Source organism: Accipiter gentilis, chromosome 17 (assembly GCF_929443795.1).
Source record: "Accipiter gentilis chromosome 17, bAccGen1.1, whole genome shotgun sequence".
Lineage (NCBI taxonomy): Eukaryota > Metazoa > Chordata > Aves > Accipitriformes > Accipitridae > Astur > Astur gentilis.
The window spans coordinates 9,357,168-9,371,709 of record NC_064896.1 but is presented as its reverse complement, the minus strand read 5'-3'; the positions used below and the strand labels follow the sequence as shown (position 1 = coordinate 9,371,709).

At 41.0% G+C, this 14,542-nt stretch overlaps 1 protein-coding gene across 3 annotated transcripts in view; it reads left to right on the top strand.

Moving 5' to 3' along the window:
- The window catches only part of LRP5 (LDL receptor related protein 5), a 178,420-nt gene that overhangs the window by 135,837 nt on the left and 28,041 nt on the right, over positions 1-14,542 (top strand). For all 3 annotated transcript variants that reach the window (XM_049820573.1, XM_049820572.1, XM_049820574.1), the window contains 6 exons: positions 234-460; positions 792-976; positions 3,788-4,111; positions 6,287-6,489; positions 8,861-9,072; positions 10,698-10,888. In XM_049820573.1, the coding sequence (XP_049676530.1) occupies positions 234-460; positions 792-976; positions 3,788-4,111; positions 6,287-6,489; positions 8,861-9,072; positions 10,698-10,888 (1,342 nt within the window). The remainder of the gene's footprint in view (positions 1-233; positions 461-791; positions 977-3,787; positions 4,112-6,286; positions 6,490-8,860; positions 9,073-10,697; positions 10,889-14,542) is intronic.

The window sequence follows — 14,542 nt, the reverse complement described above, 5'->3', positions numbered from 1 at the left end:
AAGATGTCTTTGACTGCACATCAGAAACCACTAGCTTTCTGAAGATTCAGGGGGTTTTATCCTGTGAATTCCTATATCTTTTTTGACAACAGAAATTTATTTTTAAAAATGTAACATGGGCTGATTTTTCTTACTAATTTCTTTTTGTACACTAAACTTCATAATAATTATTCCTTTTTATTTCAGTGGGGTATCTGTAAATGCCATAATATTTTTACAAAATTGTTTTCCAGACCATAAGCCGAGCTTTCATGAATGGGAGCTCTGTTGAACATGTGATTGAGTTTGGGCTAGATTATCCTGAGGGAATGGCTGTAGACTGGATGGGAAAGAATCTCTACTGGGCAGATACTGGAACCAATCGCATTGAAGTAGCCCGCCTGGATGGACAGTATAGGCAGGTGCTTGTGTGGAAGGACTTGGACAACCCAAGGTCTCTGGCTCTTGATCCTACCAAAGGGTAAGGGATGGTGGTGTTTTTCAAAGCTTTGTGTACGTATCTTGTACGTGACAAGTTAATTGGCAGTTTATATAGCTCCATTTCTTCAGTCTTTGAAAAGACGATAAATGCTCCACAACCGTGTGGGTTACAATGAAAAATTAAGAATTGTCAATCATATTTTTCTGCCTTTGTCTAAAAAAAGGAGTACTGTAATACTGCACATAACCACATGGGTTATTCCTTTTTGTTTTTTTAAAGAACTGAAAATAAATTTTTAAAAATGAAAGCATGCAGCTAAACACAATCTTACCTAGCTGATGTAGTCTTTTTGTTCCACTTCTCATTGCAGATACATGTACTGGACTGAATGGGGAGGTAAACCTAGGATTGTTCGGGCATATATGGACGGAACAAACAGCATCACTTTGGTGGATAAAGTGGGTCGTGCCAATGACCTCACTATTGATTATGCAGACCAAAGGCTATATTGGACTGACTTAGACACAAGCATGATTGAGTCATCAAATATGCTAGGTAATCTAGTGTTATGTTACACCAGCCAGTACAGAAATATGCACTGACCGTAGTAAAGTAATTGAATAATATGAAATTGGAATAATATAATTGGTATTAAATCTGTGTATTTTTCTTATAAGAGGAAATGGAGAGTTAAATGTTTCATGAGATAAAAAAAAAGCTTCCTAAATTAATAACTATATGATGATTTATAATGATGGTGACATACGATACCATTTCTTGGTATTGATATGAAACTGCCTGTGTTTTACCAAAGCAGAGATGACCTCAGTTTCTCAAAGTGAGGACAACTTATAGGTTCACTGTAAACCACCCCTGACTTTTGAGTCTGGATGCTAATTTTCTGTTGAAGTATTATCTCTTGTTTCCAGCTTCAGACTATTTATTAGCTCAAAACCAAAATACTGCTTCCATTTCCTGCCATCTGGAAGGTTGTGCAGCTACTTCTGCAGCGTATCATAACAAGTTTTGTACACAACTTCACACATTTTCATGTCTTCCATTAGAATTTCATTTATACATACAAGGGGTGTGCGAAGATCTACTAAACTTTGACATTGATATTGACATGATAACTAACTGGATAAAAGAAGGGAGTTTTGTTTTCTGCAGCTGTTATAGAGCTTTTGTATTGTCCAGATGTTTTGTAAATATTAAATGGTCTTCAAGGTTTTAGCTGCGGCAGAAATTAATTCCTTTTTGAGAAAACAGAGTTTATATAAGTTTCCAAATGCCACACAGTGAATCAGTGACAGGATCAGAAATGGAATCCAGAAGTTCCTGACCTGACATCCTATCCCTGTTCCATTTTCAAGGAGAGACCTTTGTGAGATGGTAATTAATACCTCTGGGATTCCAATGTAAAAATTAAAGTTTATATGGCAGAACATACATTATTTAAGCAAGCTTATACAGGATTATTACAGCAATGCTCTGACTGATAACATATATAATTTCACTGCAAATCTTTTTTCTTTTTTTTTTTTTTTTTTTAATCTGTGAAAAGGTACCATCAGAGTGAGATTAATTTTTTTTAAGGTGTTGTGTGTGCGTATCTTCAGAGTATAGAAAATCTAAGCTCAGGAAAACAGAGAGAGCAATGCAGTTTTTGATTCCGAGGCTATCACTGATTTTGCATTTCTTGTATTTTTTGCTTTGGGATGACAATTGCTGAATGGATGTTACTGTTTAAAAATTGCAGTAAGATTGTTTCTTTATCTAGAGTTGGTTTTTTTCCATCCACAGTGCACAATCTATCAAAGCTGTTACTAAGCTACTGCATTATACTTAGAGAAACAAAATAGCTGGAGGCAAGCTTGAACCAGAAACTGATTGTGACATTGAGAAGAAACACAAGATTGAAATAATCTCTGGTAAATTAAACTGGTTCTAAAGCTGAACCTACTGTCAACATTTATTTGTGGTGAGAAAGCAGAAGGCTGACCACTAAAGCTAACAATGTTGTATGATAAGACTCAGGTAGACTTCTAGCAAGTGGGCTCATTGGTCAAAGAAATGTTATTAGACTTGGCCTACGTTATGCAGTGCTCTTCTTGCCAGGAGAAATCTGAATGAGTGTTGCTGATAGAAACATCTGCCCCACCAGCAATGAATAAAGCACTCTTAAGTGGATGGATGGATGGATGAATGCTGTCCTAGCTTAATCTTGGGCATTATAAACATTACCCAACAGGAAAAAATCACTCTTTCAGCAGATTTTCCTCCCTCTACCGACTATCAAAATTCAATTAGACAGCTTATCTGCTTCCTTCAAAAGAGCCTATCCCCTGAATTCATCACTGTGAACCAGAATTGCTCTAAAAAGTACCTGCCTGTGTGCAGGATATCTGTGCCCCTAACCTGGACACTTTAGATGCCTAAAAGTAATTGGGGAGGTTGCCTCTATATTTAGTTCTGGTGGTTTATAGGAAAGTGGCTTCATGTTCTAGTTTTTGGGTTTTTCATTCCTTCTCTAATCTTGGCCAAATGGGAGAGGGCATGATGGAAAGTAGGGCAGGGGAAGAAAAACAAGCTGTTCTGTAGAATCTAGCATCGGACGTTTATTTGAGGCAGGAGGAGATGATGCTGATGAAGGCTACATCTTCATTTGATGTAAAGTGGCAGAGATTCATAGAGGTTTATTCTTGAAAATATTTAGGAAGGTGATTTACAGTAAGACTTTATCTACTTTAGTATTTCATCTCTGGCAGAGGCCATCCAGTGCTCTAGAAGGTGTTAAATCTGTTGTGAAATTTGCTAACTGAGCCACTGAATGTGGGAATATTGGGATTTCTGCCAAACAAATGGTTTCCTAATCTCTTGGGGTAGCTGTACATTAAATTGCACTGCAAAAGATTCGTGTTTGTTGAGTGAAACACCATAATTTCTAATAGCTGTTTCTCTGTGAAGCTCAAGTTTGTTGTATGTCATTGCCTTCATGCATATTAGTTGGGGTTTTTATTGGCCTAAGTGATTCCTGGAGCTGATAGTATTCTTGAATATGTTTTCCAATATCTGTTTGGGATGATAAGCATGAGACATACAGAGTAGTATTTATTTAAATGGCAATACCCTGGCACAGATTGAAATGGCTCTATAGGCAAAAGGGTATCAGGATAAGGTTTCTGAATGCAAGTGTTTAGGTTACCTCTTGAGCAGATACTGCTTAATAATGAATCCCATGACGCTGACTTGGGAAATGAGGTTTTATTTTAAAAAGGGAAGAAAAAACCTTTTCTTGATGACAGTCACAATCTTCATTTCATAACTTGTGGATTGTCCTTTAGCTGATTATCCTTATTTTTGCAGGACAAGAACGAGAAATCATAGCAGATGATCTACCTCATCCATTTGGATTAACCCAATACAGTGACTACATCTACTGGACAGACTGGAATCTTCACAGTATAGAAAGAGCAGACAAGACCAGTGGGAAGAACAGGACACTTATTCAGGGCCATCTGGATTTTGTGATGGATATATTGGTCTTCCATTCTTCACGTCAGGATGGCTTGAATGATTGTGTGCAAAATAATGGCCATTGTGGTCACTTGTGCCTTGCCATACCAAATGGATTTAGGTGTGGCTGTGCTGCTCATTATACCTTGGATCCCAACAGCAGGAACTGTAGTTGTAAGCCTTTTTGTTTGCTACTATATTCAGTGCTTGTGGCTCCCAGGTGCTTGTAATCCTTTTCAGTATAGAAAGGGAAGGGATATCACAAGTCCATTTCAAAGGTTTGAAATACAAGGACAGATTATGGAGTTTTATACCCATTATTGTGACATGAATTAGGTCTGAAGATTTGTATTTCAAATCTTAGAAATAAGAGCGCTGTCAAGTCTGGTCTTTCTTGTTTTACTAGAAGTGCTTTCCAGGTGATTCAACTGTGTGACTGAAGCTTTCCCAGTCCTTACCTAAGTGTGTAGGTGGGTGGAAGAGAAATTCTAAACAAAAAATGTCTTTGTCTCTTAAGTGTTTAATAAAGTCAGCAAAAATAACATCCAATAAAACAGCCTCCTAAGTAGTCTGCACAACATGCACATGCACTTGAAATTCATATGTTTGTTTTCCTCCTGTGTGTAATATTATGAGCCTGACAGTTCACTGTTTGTCCAATAAGAATTTAAGTTCCTAGGAAAAATAGCAGGTGAATAGAAAATGGACTGTTGACATAAAAAAAAAACCAAAACAGCGAAGCTTTGAGCATCCTGGCACAGTAGCATATAAGGAAATTTTAACTGGATGAAAGAATGGGTTTATGAAAGGCAGGTCCTGCTTGACTAACCTCATCTTCTTTTATGACAAGATGACCTGCTTAGTGGATGAGGGAAAGGCTGTGGATGTTGTTTACCTGGACTTTAGTAAAGGCTTTGACACGATCGCCCACAGCATTCTCCTGGAGAAACTGGCTGCTAATGTTTTCGATAGGTGTACTCTTCACTGGGTAAAAACTGGCTGGATGGGCAGGCCCAAAGAATTGTGGTGAATGGAGTTAATACCAGTTGGTGGCTGGTCACAAGTGGTGTTCCCCAGGGCTCAGTATTGGGGCCAGTTCTGTTTAATATCTCTAACAGTGATCTGGATGAGGGGATCGAGTGCACCCTCAGTAAGTTTGCAGGTGACACCAAGTTGGGAGGGAGGCTTGATCTGGTGGAGGGTAGGCAGGCTCTACAGAGGGATCTGGACAGGCTGGATCGATGGGCCGAGGCCAATTGTATGAGGTTCAACAAGGCCAAGTGCCGGGTCCTGCACGTGGGTCACAGCAACCCCATGCAGCGCTACGGGCTTGGGGAAGAGTGGCTGGAAAGCTGCCTGGTGGAAAAAGACCTGGGGATGCTGGTTGACAGCCGGCTGAATACGAGCCAGCAGTGTGCCCGGGTGGCCAAGGCGGCCAACGGCATCCTGGCTTGTATCAGAAATAGTGTGGCCAGCAGGAGCAGGGAGATGATTGTCCTCCTGTACTCGGCACTGGTGCGGCCGGACCTTGAGTACTGTGTTCAGTTTTGGGCCCCTCACTACAGGAAAGACATTGAGGTGTTGGAGCGTGTCCAGAGAAGGGCAACCGAGTTGGTGAGGGGCCTGGAGCACAAGTCTTATGAGGAGCAGCTGAGGGAACTGGGGTTGTTTAGCCTGGCGAAAAGGAGGCTGAGGGGAGACCTTACCGCTCTCTACAACTACCTGAAAGGAGGTTGTAGCGAGGTGGGTGTCAGTCTCTTCTGTCAGGTGGATGGTGATAGGACAAGAGGAAATATTGTGCCAAGGGGAGGTTTAGATTGGATATTAGGAAAAATTTCTTTACTGAAAGGGTTATCAAGCATTGGAACAGGCTGCCCAGGGAAGTGCTTGAGTCACCATCCCTTGAGGTATTTAAAAGACAAGTAGACGTGGTGCTTAGGGACATAGTTTAGTGGTGGACTTGGCAGTGTTAGGTTTATGGTTGGACTCAATGATCTTGAAGGTCTTTTCCAACTTAAATGTTTCTATGATAATATAGGAAAACCTGTGACTCTGTATTGCCCACTCTCACTGGTGTTACTTAAAGTCTACATGGGGAACGTTGTTATTTTATAATATGAAAAGGCAATACATTCTGGGTGCCGGTGTGCACATTTACCTTCCAGAAGTATACAAAGAAACATTTTCAACTTCATACAAAAATCTCCAATTATGAATTACCTTAGTTTTCATTGTGAATATAATTGTCTCTCTGGGATTTTGTTCTAAATATTCTTTGTCTTCTGTGTGGGTGTATTTTTGACTGTGTGAATTGCATTTTCTTATGCATTCTGTTTTGGCTTGTTTCAGCCCCTGCCAGCTTCCTGTTGTTTAGCCAGAAATCTGCAATCAGCCGGATGATACCAGATGATCAGCAAAGTCCAGATATCATCCTGCCTATGCATGGTCTAAGGAATGTCAAGGCTATTGATTATGATCCCTTAGATAAATTGATCTACTGGGTGGATGGACGTCAGAATATTATAAAAAGAGCCAAAGATGATGGCACTCAGGCAAGTTTACATAGTGTATGTAGTTTTGTGTTGGCCTTTTTATGTGCTTTGTACTTTATGCTTGACTTTCCCCTTCCATCCCCTGCACCAAGGAATCATCAGTTTAAACTTTACTCTTGCCAGCGCTTATTCATGTATATTCTATTTAGGTGTGAAAATTACTGAAGGCTTTTAGGATCGCGATTTTAATTTATACACAAATAAGTATAATAAAATACAGTACATCATGTATCTGAAACTATAGGCCTTGAATTGCAATCTTTAGTTAAGGACAGGCACTAAAGTAGGGCAGACTCACTATATTCGGGACAGGTAAATTGTATTCAAAAATCAATATTGTGCATGCCAATTGTGTGATAATATTGGCATCATTGTAAAGCTCTCTCAAAATGAAAACTCTCAGCTATCCAAGCTGCAGTTAAACCCTGAGTGAATGTAGAGTTGATTGCTGTGCCAGATAGGGACAGGCTTATCCACATGCTTAATTGTTTTACTGAGTTGGGGACAGTATTCTTTTGCGCTAGTTATTCACACAACAGTGGAAATAAGTGTACTGTTCTTCCAGGCAGTGTTATGTGTTAACATAGCTTAACTCCCAGGTCAAGATAACAGATTATTTAAAAACTATGGTTTAAGTAAGAATATAAAATGATATGGAGAACAGACAAGTTATATTTTCCTAGTTCTTGGGCAGTCATATCTAAACAATATGACATGATATCAATAGAAATGGACTGGTCTCTTCATGCACCTAGGAACTCAGAGGTTTTATGCTTTCCTTTAAAGGAAGAGATGGCAATTTTATTTTTTGGCCATTTCTTTTAAAACTGGGAGGACATATGTTGGGATGAACAGCTAGCTGGGTTGTGGATGAATTTTGAAGAAGTTTTTCTCTTGCTTTTTGGGATTATGCTAGGTGCTAATTGTTGTAGTCTAGCTTCTCTTTGGTACTTGCTAGGTGCAAATTGCAGTGGAGATTCATTTGCTCTGTGTTTTCCTCTACCTTGGTCACACAGCTTTGAAGATACAGATCCACTGCAAATTTTGACTTTCCAATTTTCACTAACTATATTTACTTATTTTTGCTAAATTGTGCTGTTTGCAGGTGATGCATATGAATTTCATACCTGGGTAGTGTTACCTTTGATATCAGGAAAAGAATGATTTCTTTTTATTTCTAGGCACACTGTCAAGACAAAATAGGACTAAAGCTTTACATAAAAAGAAAAAAAAAAGCCTGTATATCAGTATGCAGAACCTGAAGGCTTAAAACCAAATTGTGGAAATATAATTTGTGAAAGTAATGCTGTGTTAGGTAAATCATTTGACTTAAGCTGAGCACGGAATGGTGTCTTCAGCTTTCTTGACCTATACAAACTTTTTCTGGTACTGTTTTTGTGTTTGAATTGGGAGTGCCGCATTAGAACACTTAAGGAAGCCGTGGCTTTCCCCTCACCATTATCATGTCACCAAAAGCAGTCACCTTTGAAGGCTAGTTGGATGTTGGGAGTCCTGCCAGCAGTATTGCTATCCCAGTGGCACTGGGATTGGCTGTACACTAGTGGAGCCTGTGTAACTTAAACAAACAATAGAAAGATTATTTTCTTTTAGGGATTTTTTTAATATGCTGTAGTGCTCTTCACAGAAATAAAGTATGGAAATCTATGTTAGTATTCAGCATAGAGTTAAAAAGTGTAGTAAATAGCATGTTAGTTAGATTGGGAGAGGTTGAGGGTAATGATTCCAGGAACTTGGCAATAATGTCAAGTTTTCTAAGGTCCATCATAAAGACATGAGGGTGAAAGCACGGTAATGTTGTTAGTATGGATGTGAGGCAGAGCTGTAGCCATGTGAGCAAACAGAACGAAGTTTCATTAAAAAATTTTAGGGTTTGAGAGAAGCCAGAACTTAAAGAAAATCAATATCTACTACACTACAAATAATAAAGTAAGGAGACTTTGGAAAGAGATAGAGATACAGCTGACTGTATAATGGTGCAGGTCTGGCCAGAAGGCTGCCTTGTTACTTGTGTGGTTTCATTCAAGGTTGTTACGTGCATGAACATTCACTATTGTTTTCTTCCATCTCCTGCTAATTAATTCTACTTGTAGGAGGCCCCACAACTGCTTTCTGGGGAGTTTTGCGTAATCTTACAGATTTTGTCCAGATGTTTTTCCTCTAAACCAGAGTTTGAATAAAATCTTTTCTTGTTAAGCTTTATCGCATGTCTTGTATTTATTGTTTCCTTGTGGGTGGTTTTAGGTTTTTCTGGACTGTCAGGTAGGTAAACCATGTTTTCTGTGCAACCAGTGTTCTTCAATCAATAATCAGAATAATTACTGGAAATTGTTCCCCATATGTTGTCTTGCAGCCTTTCACTGTCATGAGTACTCCAAACCAAAGCCAGAACCCAGAGAAGCAGCCACATGACCTCAGCATTGATATATACAGCCATACCTTGTACTGGACCTGTGAGGCCACAAATTCAGTCAATGTCCACAGGCTGAATGGCGAGTCAATTGGGATGGTGCTGCGAGGGGATCACGACAAGCCCAGAGCCATTGTAGTGAATGCAGAGCGAGGGTGAGATTCCTTTCTGTACCTTGTACAGAGCTCTCTTGGAATGCCTGTTAGCTGTCTGTGTGAATCTTGTGTTGCATCTGTATATTTTAAAAAGGAGAATTTTTGTGTGTTTAATTGCTCAGGATGTAGGTGACTCCTTGTCCGATACTGGCTTTTAAAGATATCCAGCTTTCTTTTCCTGTTCTCTCCTTTGCTGCCTCCTCTGGTGTGAACGACTTAGATGTTCACACAGCCATGTGGTTGTTTATAGTGAGGAACCAACCCAGGTGGGGAAAGCAAAGCAAAGCCACCTCGTCCTGTTCGCTGCATGAGTGCACAGCCCCACTACCTAATATGAAAAACAGGAGAGTTTACATTGTGTTTATATCAGCTGGCAACCTGGCTCATAAATGTTTGGTCATCATAAAACAAATGTTTCTGGGAGAAAAAAAAGAGATTGCTTATATCATAAGACTATTCCTGCTAATGTAATAGTATAAAGTTAAAGAAACAAACAAATCAACCCGTTATGTTCTATACATTTTTAAGTTAGTTCTGCTTTGATGTGTATCTCAAAAACTTCTGAAATTAACTAAAACAGGTAGAATATACTAGAGTGATTTCCCACAGAAAGAAAATACGTTGTTTTGCTACAAAGCAGTTTTGGTTAGATTCAGCAGACCCCATCTCCACTTCAGGTAGTTAGTAGCTTCATTCTTAGAGGCCAAAGATGGTCCTTTACTGTTCTTTTTAATAAGATAGATGCTTAAATCCCAATTTACTACTAAATGGCTTACCATGTGCTTGGCAGATGTTGAATGACAATATTTCATAACTGTGTGGATACAGTAGTACCCAGAGACTATATCCACAGCATTTATAGGATTGGTATTTTACACAATACTCAGTGTACTTTGCATAGTTCAAAAGCTGGTGTGGGGAGAGGGGGATTAGAGGAAAGATTCTAATCTTATTGGGACTAAGTCACTTGGACATAGTTTGTATTTATAAAAGCTTATCTGCTTTCTCCATTAAAATTGGAGTTTGGGTTTGTTGATCTCTAAAACTCTCAACTATTCTAGTCAGGTTATCAAATTATTTAGGTGGATATAAAGAATTCATGGAACTAAGACACCAGGAATATGCGATCCTCAGTTGTTCTTCCTTCTGTGATCTTTGCTCCTCTCAAGTTTGGTAGGAACTTCTACTTGCTGAGAAGGAAGGCAACCCAAAAGGAGAGGAGGTGACAGGTAATGTTTTTTGTCAGAAAGAGCTGCTGGGCTTTGATTCACAGGTGGGGACAGCTTTACTCAAGGAAGGCTGCAGAAAGTCTGTGTTAGTCTCTTACAAGCCCCAGCTCCACTGCAGGAACAGTGCTGCCAGTGCAGTGGTGCTGAGAGGTGACGCATTTTATGGCCTGGTGTATTAAGGACAAATGCTATTAATTTCAGGCTATCTCAATATGCCAGTTAGCAAATGTTTGGGGTTCTGCAGCTGACAGATCTGGATCTTTGCAGCTGAGAGCAACAGTCACCACAGTCATCCGTCTGTAAGACATTCCCACTCACAACGTAAAACCTGTGTGCAAGGGTGAGCTGCCCCTCTTTTGAAACTCTCAGTTAAGCAGCTGGTGTCTTTGTTCTCAGGTACATGTACTTCACCAACATGCAAGACCGAGCTCCCAAGATTGAGCGTGCAGCCCTTGATGGCACAGAGAGAGAAGTGCTTTTTACAACAGGGTTGATCCGACCAGTAGCACTGGTGATTGACAACAAACTTGGAAAGCTCTTCTGGGTGGATGCAGATCTGAAGCGCATCGAAAGCTGTGACTTGTCAGGTATGTGGCATGCAGTTAAACATTTGGAGTGGAGTGTGTGTATGTATAGGACATCATTCCCTCTTTGATGGTGACCCCAGTAACTTCTATCTCTGCTGTTGCCAGTTCTATGTAGGCAGTCACAGATAACAATTGCTGTTGGGCTCCCATCTTTGATGTGATTGGAATAAACACGTCTGTAACGATTGCCACCCTCCAAGAGAGCCATTTTACTTTTGATGTGTTCTGAAAGCAACTCTTGCAAGATCAGGTTTAAATGGGTGTTGCCAGTTATGGATCCCCTAAATCACCTCCACTGTGCCCTTTTTTTTTTCCTTAATGGTTTGAAAAGTTTGCATAACTCTTCAATTTTTCTTTCTATGGAGTTTACAGCTTAGTAAAACAAGGTAGCTTGAAAAACAAAGAGAAGGAAGGGGAATGGCTTTCTTCTAACATGGTTGATAAGGCAGCTCATCTGTTGCTCTGTGTTGCAAAGCAGTGCAGAGTTGCAGTTATCCCATATTAGTAAAATAAAGCATTACTCCATGTCCATAGCAATAGCACCACGTGGATCTTAGAGAGCGCTGTTCATCGTTGACTTTTAAAAGCACTTGATAGTGCTGAGTAAGTGGAGAAACAGGCTCGCTCATCTGGTGAGCAGTATAGCACAGACAATCCAATGGCCCTACTTTCTGACTCATGATTCATTCTCTCATTACCATTCGTGTATCAAGAAATGAAACTCCTAAAGGAAGTGCAGAGAGAAGTGAACTAGTGTGAGGGAGTAGAAGCTAGACTGTTCTAGTGATTGGCATCTGCCATAAAAGGGTGATTCTCCAGTTTTTGGTGGGTGTGCTCTTCTTGCCATGTAGTCACATCCTTTCCTTGTGTTGTAGTGAGGCAATGAACTAAAACAGGAGAAAATTGTTCACTTTTTTACAAGGACAGTTCACTTTTGAGCACCTAAACCTGACTCAAGGTCAGACTCAGGTCTCTTCTGCCAGAGAAGGGATAAAAACATGAAGCTGGAGCTGAGAAGATAAAGCAGCCCATGTCTTTCATCAGTTATCAAGCTGGAGAGGGGGGTATTGTCAAACTGCCTGTGTAGACACAAAATGTCCAATCGAGGATAGGCGTCAGAGAGCCTACAAAAATTTGTACGACAAAAGAAGATAGGAGGGAGACAAGACTTGACCTATGAAACAACCCATGTTTGAGAAGAAAAGGTAGACAGAGTGGGACACATAACAAAATGCATCAGAGTTACTGAGAGGGTTTTGTCTAGTGGTGAAAGGAAAAGTGCTGTAGGAGGAAATCCAGAAGTAAAATGACAAGACAGAAAAGCTTCATATCATGCAAGTATTGTGGCTGAAATGGTACCCACAAACGCAAGGGAGAGAGAAGAGGGACCAAAGAAGATTCTGTGAAAATCATATGGTTTGGGAGAGGGGGAACGTGCCAGGGAGAAGTTAATGAATTGAGAAGGGAGGACAGAATCAATAACTAGTGCTGCTGCTGATAAAAAGGTAGTACACATGTAATAGGAAGCCATATTATTTAATGAAGCTATAGCACACAGTGGACCTAGCTTTGCCTAGGTCTTCTACTTATATGTACATAAGCATCCTTTTTTCCCCTTTGATTTAGGATGCATGCAAGGTTGAGTCAGAGCTAGCAGATGGGGGCGGGCAGGGGGCATGTGCTTTTTCCTTGTCATGTCACAGGTTGGAAGATTGGACTGTGTCCTTGCATAGTACAGCACAAAATGCAGAGTCTGTTTATTATTGTTTTAGATCTAAGTCTTGAATGAACAAGACCTGACAATAGGACTTAGGTAAACTCATATATGAATAAATCAGCAGCTAGGCCATCACATGCTGGTAGTTGTATCCTGTGACTGCAGCTTCCTTTGTATGCATTCTTCCTTTTCGTGACATTAAAACTCCATGTAAGCATGTTTGCATACTGGTTATTGTCCTGGGTTCAGCTGGGATAGAGTTAATTTTTACAGGAACCTGGGAAATGGGGGGCGGGCATAGCCGGGGCAGCTGACCTGAACTAGCCAGGACCTGTTCCATACCATGTGCCATCATGCTCAGTGTATAAATGGGGAGCGGGCCGGGGGGAGGCCTGGACTTTCAGTGGGGGAAGTGGTGGAGCATCAGGTTCCGGGTGGTGAGCAGTTGCACTGTGCATCACTCCTTTTGTATACTCTTTCATTAGTACTGTTGTTGTTGTTGTAATTTCTTTGTGCTGTCCCAGTAAACTGCCTTTATCTCAACCTTCGAGGTTCCAGGTTGTTTTTTTTTTTCTCTCCTCCATCTCCTCCCTATCTCACGGGAGGGGGGCGGAGGAGTGAGTGAGTGACTGCGTGGTCCTTCGTTACCGGCTGGGCTGAAACCACGACAGTCCTTTTTGGCGCCCAACGTGGGGCACGAAGGGTTGAGATAACGACAGATCTAGCCAGAGCGTGATGAAACAAATTTGTCATACGCATTTTTTATAGTGGATAAATAGATGTCACAATGTCACAATGTTGGTTCATTTGTTTACATGGTGGCATTTTCTAAGTTCTTATATGCTCTATGTATTGCCTGTAGTTGCGTATCTCATCTCTGGGAGAGTGACTGGGATTATCATTTTGCTGTACTGGGCAAGGTCGCCTTGTGAAATGATTACATCACTGGTCATGAGGTTAAGCTGGTATCTGTATGAGGCAGTGATATCATTTCCATACTTTGGGCACCTTCTATCGGATTTTATTCGTAATTACACCCAATCCATGGGGAAGTTAGGGGAGGATACTTCCCCCCGTCTGTTTGCCTCCCTTCTCTCCTTCCGACTAATTACAACAGCTTTTGAGAATTTTGGATATCCTTGGGATGCGCAAGCCAGTGTGCTGTTAGTGCTATGCCTCCTGAATATGTTTCAGGTCTTGTTTAGGGCTACAAAAAGGCTCTTTAAGAGTACCACCCAGAGATCGGCCCCAAAGCTGGATATTCATGGGTGGCACAGCATGTGGGAGGATATGGGCAGGTATCCAGAGAACTTCTCACCTCCAGTGGCTTGGAAGTTCACTCCCAAACAACTACAGAACCCTCATGAAGTGGTAGAATATTTGAAAGGAAAGTGCTGTGGCTATTCCAGAGATGCACAACTCGCTGCACTGTGCTGGGCCCTGGCCAGTATCTACCAAACACTGCTTGATATTATGCAGCACCCTCAGGGGGAAAAGAGGGAAAAGATGGAAAACAGGACAACATGCACCATGGCTACCCAAACCCTGACAACAGGCAGTGTGGCTACCCCAACCCCGGTGACAGATACTGCAGCTAAACCAGAGAACCAACCTGTGCCAGTATCAGTTGCCTCTGTACAGAAAAAGAAACACACAAAGAAATCAGTTTGCTTAGTGAGAGATGAAGATGAACCAGGGTCATCGCGAGAACAGGAGGTAGAGGCAGAACCTGAAATAATTACCCGATCTCTATCCATGAGTGAGTTGCATGACATGCGAAAAGATTTTAGCCGCCACCCAGGTGAGCACATTGTTACCTGGCTGCTCCGATGCTGGGATAGTGGGGCTAGTAGTGTGGAATTAAGGGTAAGGAAGCCAAGCAGTTGGGATCTCTGTCTAGGGAAGGGGGCATCGACAAGGTGATTGGGAGAAAAACA